The 24,251-nt window shown below is 42.8% G+C and overlaps 2 protein-coding genes across 10 annotated transcripts in view; one reads left to right on the top strand and one right to left on the bottom strand.

The window, feature by feature from the left end:
• The window catches only part of C8H21orf58 (chromosome 8 C21orf58 homolog), a 30,638-nt gene extending 27,184 nt beyond the window's left edge, over positions 1–3,454 (bottom strand). For 3 of the 9 annotated variants that reach the window (XM_056536433.1, XM_056536431.1, XM_056536434.1), the window contains exon 1: positions 2,675–2,897. Coding sequence is in view for 2 of the 9 variants with exons in the window: in XM_056536430.1 (XP_056392405.1) it covers positions 2,701–2,729 (29 nt within the window). In the remaining 7 variants the exon portion in view is untranslated. Of the gene's footprint in view, positions 1–2,674; positions 2,898–3,082; positions 3,214–3,438 lie in introns of those variants that run through there. The other 6 variants (XM_056536430.1, XM_056536429.1, XM_056536437.1 and 3 more) reach the window with 5 other exon arrangements.
• PCNT (pericentrin) overlaps positions 3,110–24,251 on the top strand; it is a 115,726-nt gene continuing 94,584 nt past the window's right edge. The window contains exons 1-4 of the mRNA XM_056536639.1: positions 3,110–3,356; positions 13,892–14,065; positions 20,749–20,910; positions 22,014–22,163. Of these exons, the coding sequence (XP_056392614.1) occupies positions 3,300–3,356; positions 13,892–14,065; positions 20,749–20,910; positions 22,014–22,163 (543 nt within the window). The 5' untranslated portion in view covers positions 3,110–3,299. The remainder of the gene's footprint in view (positions 3,357–13,891; positions 14,066–20,748; positions 20,911–22,013; positions 22,164–24,251) is intronic.

The following is a 24,251-nucleotide window of genomic DNA, read 5'->3' as shown; positions in this document are numbered from 1 at the left end:
TCAATGGTAGCAAAATCAGCTGTGGATTTTCTGCAGCAAATACGCAGTGGAAAATCTGCACGAAATCCCCCCGTGCGAACGTACCCTAAGGGTCAGTCAAGTCAATGCGCAGCAAAATCTGCAGTAGCAAATCCACAGCAAAAATACGCATGTGTGAACTGACCCTAATGGCATATACATTGGTAACCTGTCTAAGGGTAGCGTCACATGTGCCATATTTTGCGCCATATTTGCTGTTGCGCATTTTCCTACCCAGTGGTAACAAAATACGCAGCTGATTTTGCTACCCATCGACTTCAATAGGTAGGAAAATACACAGCAAAATACGTTATTTGTGACTCTACCCTAAAAAGGGATGTTAATGTATACTGTGGGGCACAGCGGCGGGTCCATTCACTTTAATGGCCTGAACATAGAAGCTTGTGACTACATTTGGGCCACTTCCTGCACCTATGTGTTTATTTTGCTGAACTCATCATTGTGACCTGCTATTGATGTTGACTACATGAAAATAGATGTCTATGCGTCGGAAGTGGCCCTAATGCAATCACTAGATGACTGTTTAGGCCATTAAACTAATTTTCTGATCTTGTAAACTTATCTCCTATGTACAGGATAGGGTATAACTATATGATCATGGGGGTCCGACCTTTTTACTATAAACAGTATATAGGCCATGTCTTGAAACTGCAGACCTTCACCTGCTGCAAAACTACAACGCCCAGCATGCACGGACAGCCAACGGCTGTCCGGGCAAGCTGGGAGTTGAAGTTTTTCAACATTTGGAGGGCCACAGTTTGAGACCACTGCATTAAACGGAAACAAAAACGCAGTAGGAGCCCACCCTTAGGGTGCATGCACACCACGTTTTTGCAATACAGTTCCTGTATCAGGTTTTTAATGAAAGACGGATTCTTCAAAACCGGACTAAACTGTATCAAAACGTGTGTACAAATTTCAACCCGTATACATTTAAAAAAAATGTATATGGTTTGAAAAATGATGGCCGGTTGTATCCGTTTTTAAAAGAAAAAAACGTATACGTTTTTAACTTTTCACTTCATTTTGAATAAAGTTTTACTTGTTTGATTGAAATTCCAAGAAAAAAAACTGTGCAAAGTCAAAAACCGTATGGTGAAAACCTGATGGAACTGTACGCACATACGGTTCTGTACGGTTCCCATTGACTCCCATGTTAAAAAAAAAACTGTATACGGTTTAGTACGGTTTTTCACCCGGACCAAAAAACGTGGTAGACTACGGTTTTGGGTAAAAGAAAAAAAATGGAAAAAACTGTATAAGATGCAAAACGGACTAAACCGGATGATGCGTTTGACATATGGTTTACAATGTTAACCTCTTAAGGATGTATCGGTACGTCCTGTGTCCTCTCCTGCTCTATAACACAGGGCCATGGCCTGGACCCGTGGCTAATAGCGCGCTGCACTGATCGTGGTGTCACGCGCTATTAACCCTTTAGACACAGCGTTTAAAGTTGAACGCCACGTTTAAAGTGAAACTAAAACGTTGCTGGCTAGCTCAGGGGGCTGTTCAGGATCGCCACGGCGAAATCGCGGCATCCAGAACAGCTGAGACACAGCAGGAGGGTCCCTTACCTTGCCTCCTGGTGTCTGATCGCTGAATGACTGCTCAGTGCCTGAGATCCAGGCATGAGAAGTCAAGCGGCAGAATCATTGATCAATGGTTTCCTATGAGAAACCATTGAACAATGTAAAAGATCAGTGTGTGCAATATTATAGCCCCCTATGGGAGCTATAACACTGGAAAAAAAAAGTGAATAAAGATAATTTAACCCCTTCCCTAATAGAAGTTTGAATCACCCCCCTTTTCCCATTTAAAAATAAAAAACTGTGTAAATAAAAATAAACATATGTGGTATCGCCGCTTGCGGAAATGTCCGAATTATAAAAATATATCATTAATTAAACGGCACGGTCAATGGTGTACGCGCAAAAAAATTCCAAAGTCCAAGATAGTGTATTTTTGGTCACTTTTTATTTAATGAAAAAATTAATAAAAAGCGATCAAAAAGTCTGATCAATACAAAAATGGTACCGCTAAGAACTTCAGATCACGGCACAAAAAAGTATCCCTCTTAGCGCCCCATACGCGGAAAAATAAAAAAGTTATAGGTGTCAGAAGATGAGAATTTAAAACGTATAAATTTTCCTGCATGTAGTTATGATTTTTTCCAGAAGTCCGACAAAATCAAACCTATATAAGTAGGGTATCATTTTAATTGTATGGACCTACAGAATAAAGATAACGTGTCATTTTTACCGAAATATGCACTGCGTAGAAACAGAAGCCCCCAAAATGTACAAAATGGCGTTTTTTTTCTTCAATTTTGTCCCACAATGATTTTTTTTCCGTTTCGCTGTAGATTTTTGGGTAAAATAACTGATGTCATTACAAAGTAGAATTGGTGGCGCAAAAATTAAGCCATCATATGGATTTTAGGTGCAAAATTGTTATGTTTATTTGTAACAAAACAGGCAAGTACAGGTAAGTGACGCGTTTTGGCTGTCAGTAGACAGCCTTAGTCATACTAAGGCTGTCTACTGACAGCCGAAACGTGTCACTGTACCTGCATGTTTTGTTACGAATAAACTCCTCAATATTTAACCGACTATACAACGCTGGACTTTCTCACTTTTCTTTCAATTTTAACTCATTTACGTTTGAAAAATGGTGTCTGGTTGCATCATTTTTTAAGAACAAAAACGTATAAGAAAACTGTATAGCAAAAACGTGGTGTGCATGCACCCTTAGGCTAGTGTGAACTCGGCATTATTCCCATTCAATTCAAAGTAATTCAAACAAAAATCACAACCGCAGCATACGGTGAACCGGGAAATAAAGGTTTGTTTGCTGTGTATTTTGGAGCCGTAAAACAGCCGTTTTACGGCTCAAAATACACGGCAAACAAACTTGTATTTCCCGGTTCGCCATATGCAGGCCTCTGATTGGTGGTTGCGCTCAGGGGGCGTGTCTACGTGCAGGTTTCGTTTGCTTATGCGGAAGAAGGAGACATGAGCTCGTTCTTTAGGAATGCAATTACCATAGTAACTAGGATACGCCCTCTACAGAGGCGGGGGAAACACTTGAGTTCGTCCAATCCGATCACTGCAATACAAGTTCGTTTTGTAGGCGGGCCCATAGCAAAAATCTCATTGCTAATTGGCCAAAACTTTATAACGATAGGGTACGCTTTTTGGCGGATGAGGCGGGCTTGTTAGCGCCATGTTTAGTTGTAAGTGACAGTTAAAGTACAAAGTATGGAGGGGACCGAGGAGGAGCAGCGGAGGAAGAAGCTGCAGGCCGGACGGGAGAAGGTGAGACCGCCGGGATGTGAGGGAGCGGGCTGCGTAGTTTCCATTGTGCTCTCCGCAAACTTCTACCACAGCTGCCTGTCACCTGAAAGGCTGCAACGTCTGGAGGTCCACAGTCTGCAGCCCACTGCTCTAAAGTGTATACAGATATACGTCTCATGGGGGATACACTGACCTGCTGAGCTCTGTACGGTGTATATGTCTTATAGGGGGATACATTGTTCTGCTGAGCTCTGTACGGTGTATATGTCTTATAGGGGGATACATTGTTCTGCTGAGCTCTGTACGGTGTATATGTCTTATAGGGGGGATACATTGTTCTGCTGAGCTCTGTACGGTGTATATATCTTATAGGGGGGATACATTGTTCTGCTGAGCTCTGTACGGTGCATATGTCTTATAGGGGGGATACATTGTTCTGCTGAGCTCTGTACGGTGTATATGTCTTATAGGGGGGATACATTGTTCTGCTGAGCTCTGTACGGTGTATATGTCTTATAGGGGGGATACATTGTTCTGCTGAGCTCTGTACGGTGTATATGTCTTATAGGGGGGATACATTGTTCTGCTGAGCTCTGTACGGTGTATATGTCTTATAGGGGGGATACATTGTTCTGCTGAGCTCTGTACGGTGTATATGTCTTATAGGGGGGATACATTGTTCTGCTGAGCTCTGTACGGTGTATATGTCTTATAGGGGGGATACATTGTTCTGCTGAGCTCTGTACGGTGTATATGTCTTATAGGGGGGATACATTGTTCTGCAGAGCTCTGTACGGTGTATATGTCTTCTGCTGAGCTCTGTACGGTGTATATGTCTTATAGGGGGATACATTGTTCTGCTGAGCTCTGTACGGTGTATATGTCTTATAGGGGGATACATTGTTCTGCTGAGCTCTGTACGGTGTATATGTCTTATAGGGGGGATACATTGTTCTGCTGAGCTCTGTACGGTGTATATGTCTTATAGGGGGGATACATTGTTCTGCTGAGCTCTGTACGGTGTATATGTCTTATAGGGGGGATACATTGTTCTGCTGAGCTCTGTACGGTGTATATGTCTTATAGGGGGGATACATTGTTCTGCTGAGCTCTGTACGGTGTATATGTCTTATAGGGGGGATACATTGTTCTGCTGAGCTCTGTACGGTGTATATGTCTTATAGGGGGGATACATTGTTCTGCTGAGCTCTGTACGGTGTATATGTCTTTTAGGGGGGATACATTGTTCTGCTGAGCTCTGTACGGTGTATATGTCTTATAGGGGGGATACATTGTTCTGCTGAGCTCTGTACGGTGTATATGTCTTATAGGGGGGATACATTGTTCTGCTGAGCTCTGTACGGTGTATATGTCTTATAGGGGGATACATTGTTCTGCTGAGCTCTGTACGGTGTATATGTCTTATAGGGGGGATACATTGTTCTGCTGAGCTCTGTACGGTGTATATGTCTTATAGGGGGGATACATTGTTCTGCTGAGCTCTGTACGGTGTATATGTCTTATAGGGGGGATACATTGTTCTGCTGAGCTCTGTACGGTGCATATGTCTTATAGGGGGGATACATTGTTCTGCTGAGCTCTGTACGGTGCATATGTCTTATAGGGGGGATACATTGTTCTGCTGAGCTCTGTACGGTGCATATGTCTTATAGGGGGGATACATTGTTCTGCTGAGCTCTGTACGGTGCATATGTCTTATAGGGGGGATACATTGTTCTGCTGAGCTCTGTACGGTGCATATGTCTTATAGGGGGGATACATTGTTCTGCTGAGCTCTGTACGGTGCATATGTCTTATAGGGGGGATACATTGTTCTGCTGAGCTCTGTACGGTGCATATGTCTTATAGGGGGGATACATTGTTCTGCTGAGCTCTGTACGGTGCATATGTCTTATAGGGGGGATACATTGTTCTGCTGAGCTCTGTACGGTGCATATGTCTTATAGGGGGGATACATTGTTCTGCTGAGCTCTGTACGGTGCATATGTCTTATAGGGGGGATACATTGTTCTGCTGAGCTCTGTACGGTGCATATGTCATATGTGTATATCAGTGTATACATTACTCTACAGAGCTCTGTACAGTGCATATGTCTTATAGGGGGATACATTGTTCTGCTGAGCTCTGTACGGTGCATATGTCATGTGTATATCAGTGTATACATTACTCTACAGAGCTCTGTACAGTGTATATGTCTTAGGGGGATACATTGTTCTGCTGAGCTCTGTACGGTGTATATGTCTTATAGGGGGATACATTGTTCTGCTGAGCTCTGTACGGTGTATATGTCTTATAGGGGGGATACATTGTTCTGCTGAGCTCTGTACGGTGCATATGTCTTATAGGGGGATACATTGTTCTGCTGAGCTCTGTACGGTGCATATGTCATATGTGTATATCAGTGTATACATTACTCTACAGAGCTCTGTACAGTGTATATGTCTTAGGGGGATACATTGTTCTGCTGAGCTCTGTACGGTGTATATGTCTTATAGGGGGATACATTGTTCTGCTGAGCTCTGTACGGTGTATATGTCTTATAGGGGGATACATTGTTCTGCTGAGCTCTGTACGGTGCATATGTCATATGTGTATATCAGTGTATACATTACTCTACAGAGCTCTGTACAGTGTATATGTCTTAGGGGGATACATTGTTCTGCTGAGCTCTGTACGGTGTATATGTCTTAGGGGGATACATTGATCTGCTGAGCTCTGTACGGTGTATATGTCTTATAGGGGGGATACATTGTTCTGCTGAGCTCTGTACGGTGTATATGTCTTATAGGGGGATACATTGTTCTGCTGAGCTCTGTACGGTGTATATGTCTTATAGGGGGATACATTGCTCTGTACAGTGTATATGTCTTATAGGGGTATACATTGTTCTGCTGAGCTCTGTACGGTGCATATGTCATATGTGTATATCAGTGTATACATTACTCTACAGAGCTCTGTACAGTGTATATGTCTTAGGGGGATACATTGTTCTGCTGAGCTCTGTACGGTGTATATGTCTTATAGGGGGGATACATTGTTCTGCTAAGCTCTGTACGGTGTATATGTCTTATAGGGGGGATACATTGTTCTGCTTAGCTCTGTGCGGTATATATGTCTTATAGGGGGGATACATTGTTCTGCTTAGCTCTGTGCGGTGTATATGTCTTAGGGGGATACATTGTTCTGCTGAGCTCTGTACAGTGTATATGTCTTAGGGGGATACATTGTTCTGCTGAGCTCTGTACAGTGTATATGTCTTAGGGGGATACATTGTTCTGCTGAGCTCTGTACGGTGTATATGTGTATATGTCTTATAGGGGGGTTACATTGTTCTGCTGAGCTCTGTACGGTGTATGTCTTATAGGGGGATACATTGTTCTGCTGAGCTCTGTATGGTGTATATGTCTTATAGGGGGATACATTGTTCTGCTGAGCTCTGTACGGTGTATATGTCTTATAGGGGGATACATTGCTCTGTACAGTGTATATGTCTTATAGGGGGATACATTGTTCTGCTGAGCTCTGTACGGTGCATATGTCATATGTGTATGTCAGTGTATACTTTACTCTACAGAGCTCTGTACAGTGTATACGTCTTATAGGGGAAACATTGTTCTGTACAGTGTATGTCAGTGTATACATTACTCTGCAGACAGAGGCGTAGCTTCGGGGGCCCCGATGCAAAATCTGCAACAGGGCCCCATATACCAATTATTGTACTGCTCTCTTATGGGGCAGATGTGCTTTGGGGCCCCCTTAGGCACCAGGGCCCCGGTGCAACTGCTACCTCTATAGCTACACCCCTGTCTGCAGAGCTCTCTACAGTGTATACGTCTTATACACTGTACAGAACAATGTTTCCCCTATAAGACGTATACACTGTACAGAGCTCTGCAGAGTAATGTATACACTGACATATACATATAGGACATATACACTGTCATGCCCCCTCCCATAGACTTGCATTGAGGGAACTGGCATTACGTCACACGGGGGCGGAGTCCTGACGTCATGGAATGCCGTTCCCGGAGTCGCGTCTCAGACCCTCCAGCAGTTCTGGGGAGAACACAGGTGGGTGCCGCAAGCAATAATGCAGACCCCCGCGATCAGACATCGTATCCCCTATCCTTTGGATAGGGGATAAGATGTCTAGGGTGGGAGTACCCCTTTAAGGATATCAAACCCTTTTGCAGCAGCATCATACTTGTCCATAAGTCATGGACAATGCTGCATAAGCAGACACACCATTCACCTCACACCACCACAAGGAGGGAACACCCCCCCCCCCCCCTTCCCCTGAGAGGATTTCTAACACTGTGAGCTAATGAAAAGTTATTTTTATAATAAATATAGTTGATAGAGGCAAACAAAATTAGATCCACATGGTCAGGATTAGGTACTGAGTAACATAGTTTTTTTTTTTTTTTTTTTTTTTTTTAAGTGTTGTAGGGGTGCATGTTTAGATACATGACTGTTATCCCCTGCCATTGACACCTTGCTGGAATAAAGATTTATGTGTTTGTTTAGAAGAACTACAGGTCAAAAACATTTAACCACTTAAGGACCTAGGGCGTATGGATACGCCTTGACGTCCTGGTACTTAAGGACCCAGGGCGTATCCATACGCCCGTGGGAATTTCGGTCCCCGCCGCGCGCCGGGCGGGGACCGGGCCGGGGTGACTGCTGATATCTATCAGCAGGCACCCCATGCAAATGCCCAGGGGGGTCATCAGACCCCCCCACGTCGGCGATCGGCGCAAATCGCAAGTGAATTCACACTTGCGATTTGCGCCGATTCCGGGTCATACGGGTCTATTGTGACCCGGTGACCCGGAATAGAAGGGGGATCGCGGTTGTCCAAGACACCCACGATCCCCCTGTAGGCATAGGAGTGAGGTGGCAGGGTTGCCACCCCTCCTATCCCTGCTATTGGTCTGCTATTGATCGTCAGAGGCGACGACCAATAGCAGACCGGGGGCGGGGGGGTTAACTTTCGTTTTCCCCGTCTTGTCCACCCACAATAGGCGGGGCAGAACGGGGAACCGAAGGGGACCGGGCGCCGACGTCCACTTACCCGTCCGGAGGCTGCGGCGACGTTGATCGGCGGGCGGCGTCACGTGCTTCTGAAGAGGACGGCTGCTGGGATCCTACGGAAGCCGGTAAGTAGATCTGGAGGGCTACAGTCTGAGACCGTGGTCTCTAACTGTAGCCCTCCAGATGTTGCAAAACTACAACTCCCAGCATGCCCAGACAGCTGTTTGGGCATGCTGGAATATGTAGTTTTGCAACAGCTGGAGGGCTGCAGTTTGAGACCACTATACAGTGGTCTCAAACTATATCCCTCCAGATGTTGCAAAACTACAACTCCTAGCATGCCCACATAGCTGTTTGTTGTCTGGACATGCTGGGAGTTGTAGTTTTGCAACATCTGGAGGTCCACAGTTTGGAGATCACTGTGCAGTGGTCAAAAAACTGTAGCTCTCCAGATGTTGCAAAACTGCAATTCCCAGGATGCCCAGAAAGCAAACAGCTGTCTCGGCATGCTGGGAGTTGTAGTTGGGTACCTCCAGCTATTGCATAACTACATTTCCCAGCATGCCCTTCGGTGATTAGTACATGCTGGGAGTTGTAGTTTTGCAACAGCTGGAGGCACACTGGTTGGAAAATATTGAGTTAGGTAACAGAACCTAACTGAAGATTTTCCAACCAGTGTGCCTCCAGCTGTTGCAAAACTACAACTCCCAGCATGCACGGTCTGTCAGTACATGCTGGGAGTTGTAGTTTTGAAACAGCTGGAGGTTTGCCCCCCCCCCCATGTGAACGTACAGGGTACATTCACATAGGCGGGTTTACAGTAAATTTCCTGCTTCAAGTTTGGGCTGCGTCAAATTTTTTGCCGCAGTGCAAACTCCTAGTGGGAAATTCACCGTAACCCGCCAGTGTGAATGTACCCTAAAAACACTACACTACACTACCACCTAATAAAGAGTAAAACACTACATATACACCCCCTTACACTGTCCCCCCCCCCCCAATAAACAATTTAAAACGTCTTGTACGGCAGGGTTTCCAAAACGGAGCCTCCAGCTGTTGCAAAACAACAACTCCCAGCATTTCTGGACAGCCACTGACTGTCCAGGCATGCTGGGAGTTTAGCAACAGCTGGAGGCACCCTGTTTGGAAATCACTGGCGTAGAATACCCCTATGCAATCCCTAATTTAGTCCTCAAATGCGCATGGTGCTCTCTTACTTCGGAGCCCTGTCGTATTTCAAGGAAACAGTTTAGGGCCACATATGGGGTATCTCCGTACTCGGGAGAAATTACACTACAAATTTTGGGGGGCTTTTTTTCCTTTTACCGCTTGTGAAAAGGAAAAGTTGGGGGCTACACCAGCCTGTTAGTGTAAATTTTTTTTATTTTTTTACACTAACATGCTGGTGTTGCCCCATACTTTTTATTTCCACAAGTGGTAAAAGGAAAAAAAGACCCCCAAAATTTGTAACGCAATTTCTCCTGAGTACAGAAATACCCCAGATGTGGGCGTAAAATGCTCTGCGGACGCACAACAAGGCTCAGGAGTGAGAGTGCACCATGTACATTTGAGGCCTAAATTGGTGATTTGCACAGGGGTGGCTGATTTTACAGCGGTTCTGACAAACGCAAAAAAAAATAATACCCACATGTGACCCCATTTTGGAAACTACACCCCTCACCGAACGTGACAAGGGGTATAGTGAGCCTGAACACCCCACAGGTGTTTGGCGAATTTTCATTAAAGTTGGATGGGAAAATGAAAAAAATTATATTTTTTCACTAAAATGCTGGTGTTACCCTAAATTTTTCATTTTCACATCGGGAAATAGGAAAAAAGCCCCCCCAAATTTGTAAACCCATCTCTTCTGAGTAAGAACATACCCCATATGTGAATTTAAAGTGCTCTGCGGGCGAACTACAATGCTCAGAAGAGAAGGAGCGCCATTGGGATTTTGTAGAGAAAATTTGTCCGGCATTGAAGGCCACATGTGTTTACAAAGCCCCCATAGTGCCAGAACAATGGACCCCCGACACATGTGACCCCATTTTGGAAACTACACCCCTCACGTAATGTAATAAGGGGTACATTGAGAATTTACGCCCCACAGATGTCTGACAGATTTTTGGAACAGTGGTCCGTAAAAATGAAAAATAAACTTTTTCATTTGCACAGCCCACTGTTCCAAAGTCCTGTGGGGTGTAAATACTCACTGCACCCCTTATTAAATTCTGTGAGGGGTGTAGTTTCCAAAATAGGGTCACATGTGGGGGGTTCCACTGTTCTGGCACCACGGGGGGCTTTGTAAACGCATATGGCCCCTGACTACCATTCCAAACTAATTCTCTTTCCAAAAGCTCAATGGCGCTCCTCCTCTTCTGAGCATTGTAGTTCGCCAGCAGAGCATTTTACGTCCTAACATGGGGTATTTCCATACTCAGAAGAAATGGGGTTACACATTTTGGGGGTCATTTTCTCCTATTACCCCTTGTAAAAATGTAAAATTTTGGGAAAAAACTGCATTTTAGTAAAAAAAAAAAAATTTTTCATTTACACATCCAAATTTAACGAAAAGTCGTCAAACACCTGTGGGGTGTTAAGGCTCAGCGGACCCCTTGTTACGTTCCTTGAGGGGTGTAGTTTCCAAAATAGTATGCCATGTGGGTATTTTTTGCTGTTCTGGCACCACAGGGGCTTCCTAAATGCGACATGCCCCCAAAAAACCATTTCAGCAAAAGTTGCTTTCAAAAAGCCAAATGTGACTCCTTCTCTTCTGAGCATTGTAGTTTGCCCGCAAAGCATTTTACATCCTAACATGGGGTATTTCCATACTCAGAAGAGATGGGGTTACAAATTTGGGGGGGCATTTTCTCCCATTACCCTTTGTAAAAATGGTAAATTTGGGGGAAAAACTGCACTTTAGTGAAAAAATTTTTTTTTTCATTTACACATCCGACTTTAACGAAAAGTCGTCAAACACCTGTGGGGTGTTAAGGCTCACTGGACCCCTTGTTACGTGCCTTGAGGGGTCTAGTTTCCAAAATGGTATGCCATGTTGGGGTTTTCTGCTGTTCTGGCACCATAGGGGCTTCCTAAATGTGACATGCCCCCCAAAAACCATTTCAGCAAAATTCCCTCTCCAAAATCCTATTGTCGCTCCTTCCCTTCTGAGCCCTCTAGTGCACCCGCCGAACACTTGACATACACATATGAGGTATTTCCTTACTCGAGAGAAATTGGGTTACAAATTTGGGGGGGATTTTTCATCTATTACCCCTTGTAAAAATTCAAAAACTGGGTCTACAAGAACATGCGAGTGTAAAAAATGAAGATTTTGAATTTTCTCCTTCACTTTGCTGCTATTCCTGTGAAACACCTAAAGGGTTAACACACTTACTGAATGTCATTTTGAATACTTTGAGGGGTGCAGTTTTTATAATGGGGTCATTTGTGGGGTATTTCTAATATGAAGGACCTTCAAATCCACTTCAAAACTGAACTGGTCCCTGAAAAATTCTGATTTTGAAAATTTTGTGAAAAATTGGAAAATTGCTGCTGAACTTTGAAGCCCTCTGATGTCTTCCAAAAGTAAAAACATGTCAATTTTATGATGCAAACATAAAGTAGACATATTGTATATGTGAATCAATGTATAATTTATTTGGAATATCCATTTTCCTTACAAGCAGTGAGCTTCAAAGTAAAAAAAATGTAAAATTTTCAATTTTTTCATCAAATTTTGGAATTTTTCACCAAGAAATGATGCAAGTATCGACAAAACTTTATCACTAACATAAAGTAGAATATGTCACGAAAAAACAATCTCGGAATCAGAATGAAAGGTAAAAGCATTCCAGAGTTATTAATGCTTAAAGTGACAGTGGTCAGATGTTCAAAAAATGGCCGGGTCCTTAAGGTATATTTGGGCTGGGTCCTTAAGGGGTTAAAGGGAAAACGTTGACCAGTTCACCTGCACTATAACCCGATACACCGGGTTATAGTGCGCGTGAACAGGAGACCGGCGCGGGGTCTCAGACTGCTATACCTACCTGCAGCCCCGAGCCCTGATCCCCAAAAGGTCCCCCTCTTCCAGCTCTGACTTGTGTTTAGAGGTGGGCCCACCAGCTGGATTTAAATAATCATAAGCGATTGTCCGGCGCTTATGAATATTTAAATCTAGCCGGCGGGCCCTTCTCAAAGCGCAAGTCAGCACTGAAAGATGGGACCTTTTGGGGACCGGGGCTCCGAACTGCAGGTAGGTATAGCAGTCCGAGACCCGGCGCCGGTCTCCTGTTCACCTGCACTATAACCAGGTCTATCGGGTTTATAGTGCAGGTGAACTGGTGACAGTTTTCCTTTAAAGGGGGTACTCTGCCCCTAGACATCTTATCCCCTATCCGTTGGATAGGGGATAAGATGTCTAGGGGAAGAGTAACCCTTTAAGAAATCTATTCCTTGATTCAACCAATTCAGAACTGGTTTGGATAGTTACCTATTACTTCTGTATTTCCCTGTAAATTTTCGAAGTACTCCGGCAAAAATTCTTATCCCCTATCCACAGCATAGGGGATAAGTAGCTAATCGCAGGAGGTCTGACCACTTGGGCCCGCCGTGATCACCGGGAGAAGGACTCTGTAAGGAGCCTGTGTCATCAACCAGTAGACTGCACACACTCCATTCATTTCTATGGGAGCGCCGGTTATGCCAAAGAGCTGTACTCGGGTCTTTTCAACACTCCCATAGGAATGCAGCACACGCTCCTCACTAAGGCTGCTTTCACACTATAAAAATGAATCCGTTATAAACGTCCGTTATAAAAACCCTGAAAATCGGCCATTAGAAAATCCCATTATAGTCTATGGGATTTTTACATTATCAGTTTTAACCCCTTATAGCCAGTTATTAATAACTGACGTTATTTTGTGACTGGCGAATGAACGGAAGAAATGGTGCATGCACTATTTCTCCTGTTACTATCGGGAAAGACAATACATTTGGATGATAATACTCATTCCAGGTTCCATTATATTAACCTCTTTAACTTAACATAACTTAATTTTGGTCTTCTCAGTCCTTTCTCTCTCTAATGTTTTAATGTCTCTAAAATGTTTTGTTTCCATTGATAGGGCCACTCGTCTGCTGTGTTTGTGTAATATCTAAGCAGGTGTACATGTAAATCCCTAATCCTTCTCAAGCTTCTTATGACTTAACCATAGTGAGATGTTTAGGTTACCATATGTGGTTTTCATTGTTGAGCCAGGATTTCTTCACTCTTCTTTTAGCTTTTTTTCTGTTCATTTGTTTGGGACTTTCCACTTGAGATAATTTTTTGATAATGCTTGCTCATGGACTATGTCACTTCCAAGACTGAGGATGGTGTTCCGTGGTTTTCTCTTACGTCCGTGCACCCCTGTCTTTATGAAAACTATGAGTGTCTTGTGGCCCTGTTACCTTTTCCTCACCTACCTCTCACTCTATCTATCCTTTACTTTCCTGTGCAGCTTGCTAACTTCAGACAGCGCAAAACAAAAGGGGAAAGCTCAAAGGCGCAGAAAAAGTCGCAGAAGAGGAAGAATAAGGCTGTACACACGAATGACTTTTCGAAGGAGGAGAGCACGATGATCAAGGGAGAATGTGCACAAAGGGATACAGTGTCAGAAGACATCACAACAGAGGTACAGGTTCATGTTGGTCTTTTTTGTGACATATTCTACTTTGTTAGTGGTACATTTGAACGTTAGGGGTTTGAACGATTTCAGCAGGCATCCTGGTCCGGTCCTTGCCCAGTGAGCAGCGGGGAACAGAATTCCCACGGGCGTACAGGTATGCCCTGTGTCCTTAAGTGGTTAAAGGAAAACTGTAGTGGTATATAACTTACCTCCTATAGTTATATACCAATACAGTTTTCTTTTAATGACACCACTCGATGTACAATGAATTGAAAAATGTAACAATTTTTTGAACGAATTGGTGCTTATGATTTTTGTTTCTTTATTTTTTATTTTTCCTCGAAGTTTACTTTACTCTGCAGATCAGTAGAACTACTTTTTGTCTTTTCTTGCATAAAAAAAAAAAAAAAAATTAAGTAGCCATGCCCTGGGCATTACAGCTCATACATAATATGCCATATAAATAATAGTGTGCAGCATATAGACCCTTTAATTTGCTGATAGAGAGTCCCAGAAGGCAGACTCTTTGCATATGGAAGGGCAGGAGGATATAACTACTTGGGTTCCATGAAAGGAATATTGGGGGAGATTTATCAAAACCTGTGCAGAGAAAAAGTTGAAAAGTTGTCCACTGCAACCAATCGGATCACTTCTTTAATTTATAAAAAGGCCTATGAAAAGAAGCCATCAGGGTGGTTGCTGTAGGTAACCGGTCAACTTTTCCTCTGCAGAGGTTCTGATAAATCTCCCCCCATTTTTCTTCCCTCTCCACTACCTAACCTTCCAGTTAAATTGATGTTTTCAAATCAACTGGTGCCAGAAAGTTTAAACAGATTTGTAAATTACTTCTACTTTAAAAATCTTAATCCTTCCAGTACTTATCAGCTGCTGTATGCTCCACAGGAAGTTCTTTTCTTTGTGAATTTCTTTTATCTGACCACAATGCTCTCTGCTGACACCTCTGTCCAGAGCAGGAGAAAATCTCCACACCAAACTGCTGCTCTGAACAGTTCCTGACATGGACAGAGGTGTTGGCAGAGAGCACTGTGGCCAGACAGAAAAGAAATTCAAAAGGAAAAGAACTTCCTTGGGAACATACAGCAGTTAAGTACTGGAAGGATTAAGATTTTTTAATAGAAGTATTTTACAAATCTGTTGAACTTCCTGGCACCAGTTGATTTAAAAAATAAAATTAAGTGTTCCGCTGGAGTGCCCCTTTTTAAGCTTTCTATTACTTTCTAGCACCAGAGTAAGTTGTGTAGTTCTTTCCAGTCTGACCACAGTGCTCTTTGCTGCCACCTGTGTCCGAGAATCAGGAAATCCCCTTAACCCCTTAAGGACCAGGGGTTTTTCCATTTTTTGCACTTTAGTTTTTTCCTCCTTACCTTAAAAAAAAACAACTCAGTTTTGCACCTAAAAATCCATATGATGGCTTATTTTTTGCACCCCCAATTCTACTTTGTAATGACATCAGTCATTTTACCCAAAAATCCATGGCGAAACGAATTTTTTTATTTATTTTGCGACATAATTGAAGAATAAACACCATTTTGTAATTTTGGGGGCTTCCGTTTCTACACAGTACATTTTTCGGTAAAATTGACACCTTTATCTTTATTCTGTAGGTCCATACGATTAAAATGATACCCTACTTATATAGGTTTGATTTTGTCGTACTTCTGAAAAAAATCATACCTACGTGCAGTAAAATGTATACGTATTAAACTTGTCATCTTCTGACCCCTATTACTTTTTTTTCGTGTATGGGGCAGTATGAGGGCTAATTTTTTTGCGCCGTTATCTGAAGTTTTTAGTGGTACCATTTTTGTATTGATCGGACTTATTGATTGCTTTTAATTTTTTTTTTTTTTTTTTTTCCTGATTTAAAAAGTGACCAAAAATACGCTATTTTGGATTTTGGAATTTTTTTCTCATACGCCATTGACCGTGCGGTTACACTTCTGATATATTTTCAAAATTCGGACATTTCCGCACACGAGGATACAACATATGTTTTAATTTTAGTTTTATTTTTTTTTATGGGAAAAGAAAAGGGAGTGATTCAAACTTTTATTAGGGAAGGGGTTAAATGATCTCTAACTTTTTTTCTTCACTTTTTTTTATTTATTTTTTGTAATTTTATAGCTTCCATAGGGGGCTATAACACTGCACATACTGATCTTTTACATTGATCAATGGTTTCTTATAGGAAACCATTGATCGATGATTCTGCCGCTTGACTGCTCATGCCTGGATCTCAGTAATTCGGCAATCAGGCACCAGGTGGCAGGTAAGGGGACCCTCCTTGTGTCCTACAGCTCTTCAAACAGCCCCCTGAGCTAACCGGCATTAGTTTAGTTTCACTTTAGACACGGCGATTAACTTTGAACGCCGTGTCTAAAGGGCTATTAGCGATTAGCCACGGGTCCCGGCCTCTAACATGCTATCTATGCCACTCATTGCTTAAAGAACTTTTACTGCTAAGACTCTGGACAGCCGTACTCTGAATAATATCTGTAGCTCTGAATGAGCAATCCACCTCCAGGACTTACCTGCATACCAGTCTCAGCTCCCATAGTCTGCATGAACTCTGACTTCAGACGCTGAAAAACACGAGGCTCTGCATTCGTTTCCTCGATTCCACCGGGCGGCATAATCCAGGTCCTGCGCCGTCGGGACCAGCCACCACAAGGCTCTGCATCCATCTCCTCGATTCCATCGGGCGGTATTACCCGGGCCCTGCGCCGTCAGGACCAGCCGCCATTTGTGCATGCCAGCACATATTCCTGCAAGCATATGTGCAGCTCAGCGAGTAATTGCCAACTACACAGAACTGATAATAGATCATCATTTATTATAACATCTGTTACAACCTGACCAGAGACAATATAATAACATTGTAGCAATTATTGCTACAATTCAAAGGACAGTTACATTTAATAGATATCTTGGTGTCCATGAATTGAACTCTGCAAATAATATAGCAATTGAGTGACATATTGATTATATTGATTCAAATATGTATGATAAAATGTAATAAAATATTAGAATAATTGAAGCACGGTCTTATTGCAATATCTTTATAATTATTACAAACTTTATTACAAAAATTATTACAAACACAAACCTTGAGGTGGGGGAAACCATTTTTCTTCTATATTGATATTTCTAACACACCGTGGTATAGGTGTGTACCCCAGTTCACCTCGGTAAGTGTATAGTTGTGAGCTGCATCTAAAATTTCCTTTTTTATTTATTTTTTTTTATTTTTTTTTCTCTAGATTTGTAAATTAGTTCTATTAAAAAAAATCTTTAATTCCTTCCAGTACTTATTAGTGGCTGTATACTACAGAGGAAATTCTTTTCTCTTTGGATTTCTTTTGTCACGACCACTGTGCTATCTCCGGACAGTTCCTGACATGGGAGGTGTCAGCAGAGAGCACTGTGGTCGTGACAGAAAAGAAATCCGAAAAGAACTTTCTCTGTAGTATACAGTCGCTAATAAGTACTGGAAGGAATTAAGATTTTTTTTAAAAGAAGTAATTTACAAATCTGTTAAACTTTCTGGCATCAGTTGATATAAATAAATTAAATAAATAAATAAATAAATAAATAAATACTCCACCGGAGTAACCCCTTTTTTTTAACGAACCTCTCCTGTCAGGACAGTTCCTGACATGGGCAGAGGATTGCAGCAGAGAGCACTGGGATCAGACTAGCAAGAACTACACCACTTCTCCAGGGCATACAACAGCTGATCAGTATGGAAAAGCTTAAGATTTTTAAATAGAAGAAACTTACAAATCTGTATAATTTTCTGGCACCAGTTAATGTAAAAGGAGTACTCCAGTGCGTGTTTGTGTGTTTTTTGCCCGGGCTGCCCAAGCAAAACAAAACAAACTTTAACTCTCCTTCCTACATTCCCCCTGTTGCACTGATGTCCCGTCCTCTACTTCTTCCACTCCGTCCGCAGCAGTGTCCCCCTGATACGGTGATACGCTGAGCATCACGTGACTCTTCGACTTACAGGAAGCGGAAGAAGTCGGGGACTGGAGAGTTTTTTTTTTTTTTTTTTTAATCTATCAACTGGTGCCAGAAAGTTACAGCTTTGTTAATGAATTCTATTTAAAAATCTTAATCCTTCCTGTACTTATTAGCTGTATACTACAGAGGAAGTTGTATAGGTCTTTTCTGTCTGACCACAGTGCTCAGTGTCCAGAGAATCATTAAATCCCCTTAATTGGACACTGTCAGATACATTGGGAGAGATTTATCAAAACCTGCCCAGAGGAAAAGTTGCTGAGTTGCCCATAGCAACCTATCAGATCTCTTCTTTCATTTTAAAAAGTGCCTCTGAAAAATGAGAGCTCTGATTGGTTGCTATGGGCAACTCAGCAACTTTTCCTCTGGACAGGTTTTGATAAATCTCCCCCAATAATTTTTGATATGTTAAAAAGCATGCAAAAACAATGTTTCTTGGTCGCACCTTACTGATGGGGTATATTCGCGGGGCATTATCGGCTTATCGACAAGGTAATTGCCGATACCGATAATGCCCAAAATCGTGATAATATCGGCCATACCGATAATCGGTCGATCCCTAGTCTATACTTCTCTCGACCACCCTGGTTTTCCCTCCTCCTAGAGTGGCTATTTCGTTGAGTCTTTTCTGCCGCCAAGATGATGCCATCTTGCTGTTCCCACTACAGTGACCCCTCGACCTACAATGGCCCCGACATATGATGATTTTAACATGCGATGGCCTCTGAGGCCATCGCATGTTGAAGGCAGCATCAACATATGATGCTTTTTTTATGTCGGGGCCATCGCATAAACTGCTATCCAGCAGCGCTGACCGTTTCAGCTGCCGCCGGACAGCAGTTTACGGTGCCCCGTGAGCTCTGGTGATGTCTCCTACCTGTCCTCGGGGCTCCGGCGCGTCCTCTTCGGGATCCTCTGCATCTTCGGCGCTCTCCATCGACGTCATCACGTCGCTGCGCACGCTGTACCGGATGCCATGGAAGCAGAGGCCTTGCCGGAGCGTCGGGGACGCGGCGACAGGGATGGACGGCGACATCCCGGGCAGCGGTGACGGTCCGGAGCGGCGGGGACAGGTGAGTACAACTTCCTCTAACAGTGGTCTACAACCTGCGGACCTCCAGATGTTGCAAAACTAAAACACCCAGCCGCTGGGTGTTGTAGATTTGCAACATCTGGAGGTCCGCAGGTTGTAGACCACTGTCCTATAATTTGCACGGATCCCTCAACATGCGATGGTTTCAACAAACGATGGTCCGTTTGGAGCGGATTACCATCGTATGTTGAGGGACCACTGTATATAGGTGGAGTATCTGGCGGGGCACTTGTTTCTTTGCTGAGTGCAGATTTTCCCTGTCTAGGCTTGTGTGCTTACTGTCCACTATCACAGCCTGGCTCTTTCTTTTTTTTTTTTTTTTTTTTTTTTTGGTGATCTGCTGCTCACGCGGCCTTGGCGCTCTCCTCTGTTGGAGGAGTTTGTGCAATCTCCCTGGAAGGGGTGTGTTCTTCCTTCCTTTTTGTCTGTGTCAGTTGTACTGCACTGACACAAATGTCTTCTGGAGTCCTCCTTCCTGTGCTCAGACCCTGAGAATCCCAGCTGGGTTTTCATTGGTTTCTACCTCAGTTTCCAGTCTGGCGTGATGTTTGACAGGTACGCTTTAACAAACCTCCTGTTCAGGACAATTCCAGACTAGGGCTGGGTGGTATACCGGTTCATACCGAATACCGACATTTTTGTGCTGCAAGATATGAATTTTAACCCATACCGCAATACCGGTTTGGCCCCTCCCCCTCAGGATGGATGAATTATCAGCCCAGCGCTGCGCTGTCCCCACATTGGGGAACTAATCATATGTGGCCCGCGAGCGCTGTTATGCCCCCCCCCAAATTATCATCCCAGCACTGCTACTCACATATGTCACCTGCCAGCGCTGCCCTCCTGGTCCTTCTGTTTGTTGCAGCCGCCGGTGCTGACACTTGACCAGTGTTCTTCATCCTCCAGATGTTGCAACACTACAACTCCTAGCATGCCCGGACAGCCGTTGGCCGTTGTAGTTTTGCAACATATGGAGATCCGCAGATTGCAAACCACTGCTCTATACTGTATCCCTATGCCCGGGCTGCAAAAGGTAAACAAAATAAACTTTAAAGGAAAACTGTCAGATATTTTCTCCCGCACTATCCACAGGTACTGGTCGATAGTGCGGGAGACGCTGATTAAAACGAGCCCTACCTTGGTCGGATCTGCGCTGCTGTTCTCCCGCAATTGTAGTTTTATTATCTGTTGAAATCTTCTGTAACTGGCACGGGCGGGGCTTCGGCACTTAACTGGCACTGATGTTAAATACCGTTATATACCGTGGAACCGTCATAAGTTACAAAAAATAACGCGATACGTATATTAGGCCATACCACCCAGCCCTATTCCTGACATGATCAGAGGTGTCAGCAGAGAGCGCTGTGGTCAGACTAAAGAAATATCAGCTGTTGTATGCTCCAGAGGAAGTTATATAAGTACTGGAAGGATTAAGATTTTTAAATAGAAGTAATTCATAAATTTTTTTAACTTTATGGCACCACTTGATGTGAAACCTTTTTTTTCCTGCGGAGTACCCCTTTTAACAAGCTCAATAAATAGTCTTTTTTTACAGACCATGAACAGTTTATTGGATGCATCTGAATGGCTGGATAAAACGGCAGACTTGGAAGCTAGACTTGTGCTGACACCAGATGACATTGGGAGCTTTACGGATCGTTTTCAAAGGCCACAAACCCCGTTGAAAGAGAATTTGTCTGCTGATCTTCTACAGGAGGTACACCCAGTCTTTAAATTGCAGCAGATTGAATAGAGATTTTAAGGGGTTGTTTCAAATCATCAGTTGCCCACCTCCAGCCTATTTGTGGTGGCTAATGGTGGGCCGGGAAAGTGAAAGTAGCTGAAGTGTGGAAGTTTCACAATTTACATAACTCCCATTGACTTTAATGAGAATTGCACAAATGGCATAGCCCAGTGAGTTACGCTGCTTACTTAACCTCCAAAGTTATGTAAACAGAGTAGCCAGAAGACTATGCCGTTTGGGTAACTCTGGTTTTGATTAAGAGATGCTCTTTATTGACTTTATACAGATCTGTCATTTTTTATTCTCAAATCATAAAGGATTGTTCTTGTATGAAGTATCCCTCCACCCTCATGAAGGGGGATAACAAGCTGATGGGTACAAGTCCAACCGATAGGAGCCACACCAGTCTCAAGAAGATTCACTGCACATTGAATTTAATGGGGATTCCGCTGTCCTATTCACACAGCAGAATTTCTGTGGCTGGATTCTGCAAAAAACATTCAAAACGTCTTTGATTTTTGCAGAATTACTAGCAGAGTCCCATTGAAGTCAATGGGGCTTGGAATTTTAGCAGCATTTTGTGTGTTTTGCTCTCAGAAACTGAAGTACCAAAGTTCTGCAAAAATTCCTAAGCAAACTTTGCAGAATGGTATTTGAGTGTGTGAACATAGCCTTAGTATGAATGAAGCACTCTGCTCCTGTGCAGTGCACTTTGTTCATTCAAAAGAAAAGTTTGTCCCTATACAAACAGGTTAGTGTGGGTGAAACTGATGCGTGTCTATTTAAATTTAGAAGTGGCAGTGATTCAGGTAATGGAGATTAGTGGAGGGATGCCCTGGTGCTGTGAGCAGAATGCAAAAACTTGTTTTCAATATTTTTGGTGCAGAAGCGCTCATACAAAATATCTTGGATGCTGTGCATGATTTCAGGAACTTTTAGGATTCCATATTTGTTCCTACAACAAAATGTGGTTTTAATAATTTTTGTTATGCTTTTTGTAGGCTACTTCATATGTCCATACTTTCTTCTTGGGGCTAGTTGTTTGCTGTAGTACTTATTACTATAATTTTGCATAGGTGATGCAGACAGCGGTCCGTGATCGGGATAATATCATAACGCAGTTATCTACTAACTTGCAGCAAGCACTACTAAGTCGTGAGGAAGTAGAAAGGGAGGCTCTAGGGCTATCGAGTCAGATCCACGCCATTCAAAGTCAGCTGCAAAATGTGAGTAGTATTAAAAAAAAAAAAAAAAAAAAAAAAAAAAGCAGATTATATATTCTCCTCAAGACTGCAGACAAACTGGTTCCATAAAGTACTTCACACCTGGCACTTTTCTTGTTTAAAGGAAAGCTTCAGCACTGAAAAAAATTAATGTACACTTTAAAAGTCAGGTACTTCACCCACCACATGTGGATGCAGGTTTTTATTTTATTTTTATTTTTTTTGGTTCTTGAAACCAAAACTTGTACTAGATCCAAAAAAAGGTGAAGGCTCGTAAAGCTAAAAAAAAAATTATACTTGTATAATTATGCTTTATTTTATCTCTGTAGGTAGAAATGCATGTTCAACACTGCAAGGTATAATCTTACGTTAGAACTTTTAAAAAGCTGGGCCTCCCAAGTGACTCATCATCACCTCAACAGTCAAGTGAACTTAAATATCACCCAGTGTCCTCTATGTTGCTTCTGTGTGTGTGTGTGTGTACTGTAGAGGAGCAGGCGTGTTCCACAGAGCCTCAGTGCACAGAGCCCTATTTGTCTGCCCACACTATCTGTATTTTGTCTCTGCAGAGACACACAGGGTATAGCTGCAGGGACGAGACAGCGTTTTTTTTTTTTTTTTTTAATACCTAGAAATATACACAAATCTACCTATAATGTTCTCTACATTATATAAAAAGTTTTTGTAAGTGGCTAGATTCACTAATTCATATTATTATTTAGAACTTTTGCATAAACATAATAAAATGAAAACACCCCAGAGAGCTCCACAAGAGAGCTGTAGCATCCACCAGGAAATATGTAAGGCTAAGTTTCCACTTTGTTTTTTTTTTTTTTTTTTTGTCGTTTTGTCCCCCAAAAAAACATCAGCATGGTGTTTTTCCTTGGGAAAAACGCTGTGAGCTGATGTTAGCAGGGATTCAATGGGGAAACTCAAAACGCCAAGCTCACGTTGCGTTTTTTTTGGTTTGTCGTTTTTTTCCCCTGACCCCCGGCGTTTTTGCTGCAATCTGGCAGTTTATCCAAATCACAGCAATGCTGAGACTAGTGGTTTTGCTTTGAAACGCCAGTTTCAGCTTCCTCTGAGAGGAGTAATGCATAGCATCCCTACTTCCCTCCGCAGCCATACAGCATTTTCCAGCGCAGCATACTGTGCTGGAAAATGTCCTTGCACAGACCAGGACTTCAGCTGTGCTTGCGGTAACAGAGCCGGGAGAACAGCTGATGCTGAGCAGTAGATATAAGTCGTATAACTACTGCGCATCAAGAACTTAGTGAGCCTGCAGTGTGTATGTATGTAGATAGAGATAATATATATTAAAAAAATATTTCATATATATATCTCTAAATCAAAGAACAAAAGGGATGACCGCAGCACTCAATAAGGTGAAAAAAAGTGTCTTTATTCCATGAACAAAACTTGGTGCGACGTTTCGGTGTCCTCACAACACCATTCTCAAGCAAACAATAGTGATCATTACAAAGTGTATATATAGGGTGGAGCATGTGAGGTGCTGCTCTACCATTTTCGATAGATAGATATTATATATTCGAGTTTCACTTACGTCCTTTCAGTGCCGGGTTCTTGTAGCTCCGCCCCCTAGCGTTGACATCATTGGGGTCGGAGCTACAGGCGGGAGCCAGGCTGGTAAAGGTGTGAGGCTCTATTCGTTATACGTTTTGTATAATGTAAAGAGACCCTTCTGCAAGTGTCTTCCCAGACAGGGAGACTCAAGCTGTTGCTAAACTACATCTCCCAGCATGTTCAGACAAAGAGAGGCTGTCTGGGCATGCTGGGAGTTGTAGTTTTGTAAAAATTGGAGGCTTTGTTTGGGAAAACATTGCATTTTAGGCGATCTCCCCAGCGGACGGCGCCAAAAATGTCCTAACCCATTTTTTGTGTTTTTCATTTTCTTCTCGTTTTAGATTTGTGTATGCAGAGGATTATGTCTGATTCGGATTACTGCAAATGAAATACTGGGAACCCTATCCATTTTTTTTCCTTCCATAAATAAATAAAATGCATAGGGTTCCCCATATTTTCATTCTTAGCCAGATACCAACCAAGCAGAAACAGCCTGACATTACCAGG

The sequence above is a fragment of the Hyla sarda genome, chromosome 8 (genome assembly GCF_029499605.1).
Source record: "Hyla sarda isolate aHylSar1 chromosome 8, aHylSar1.hap1, whole genome shotgun sequence".
NCBI classification, from domain to species: domain Eukaryota; kingdom Metazoa; phylum Chordata; class Amphibia; order Anura; family Hylidae; genus Hyla; species Hyla sarda.
This window is presented reverse-complemented; position numbering and strand designations above follow the sequence as displayed.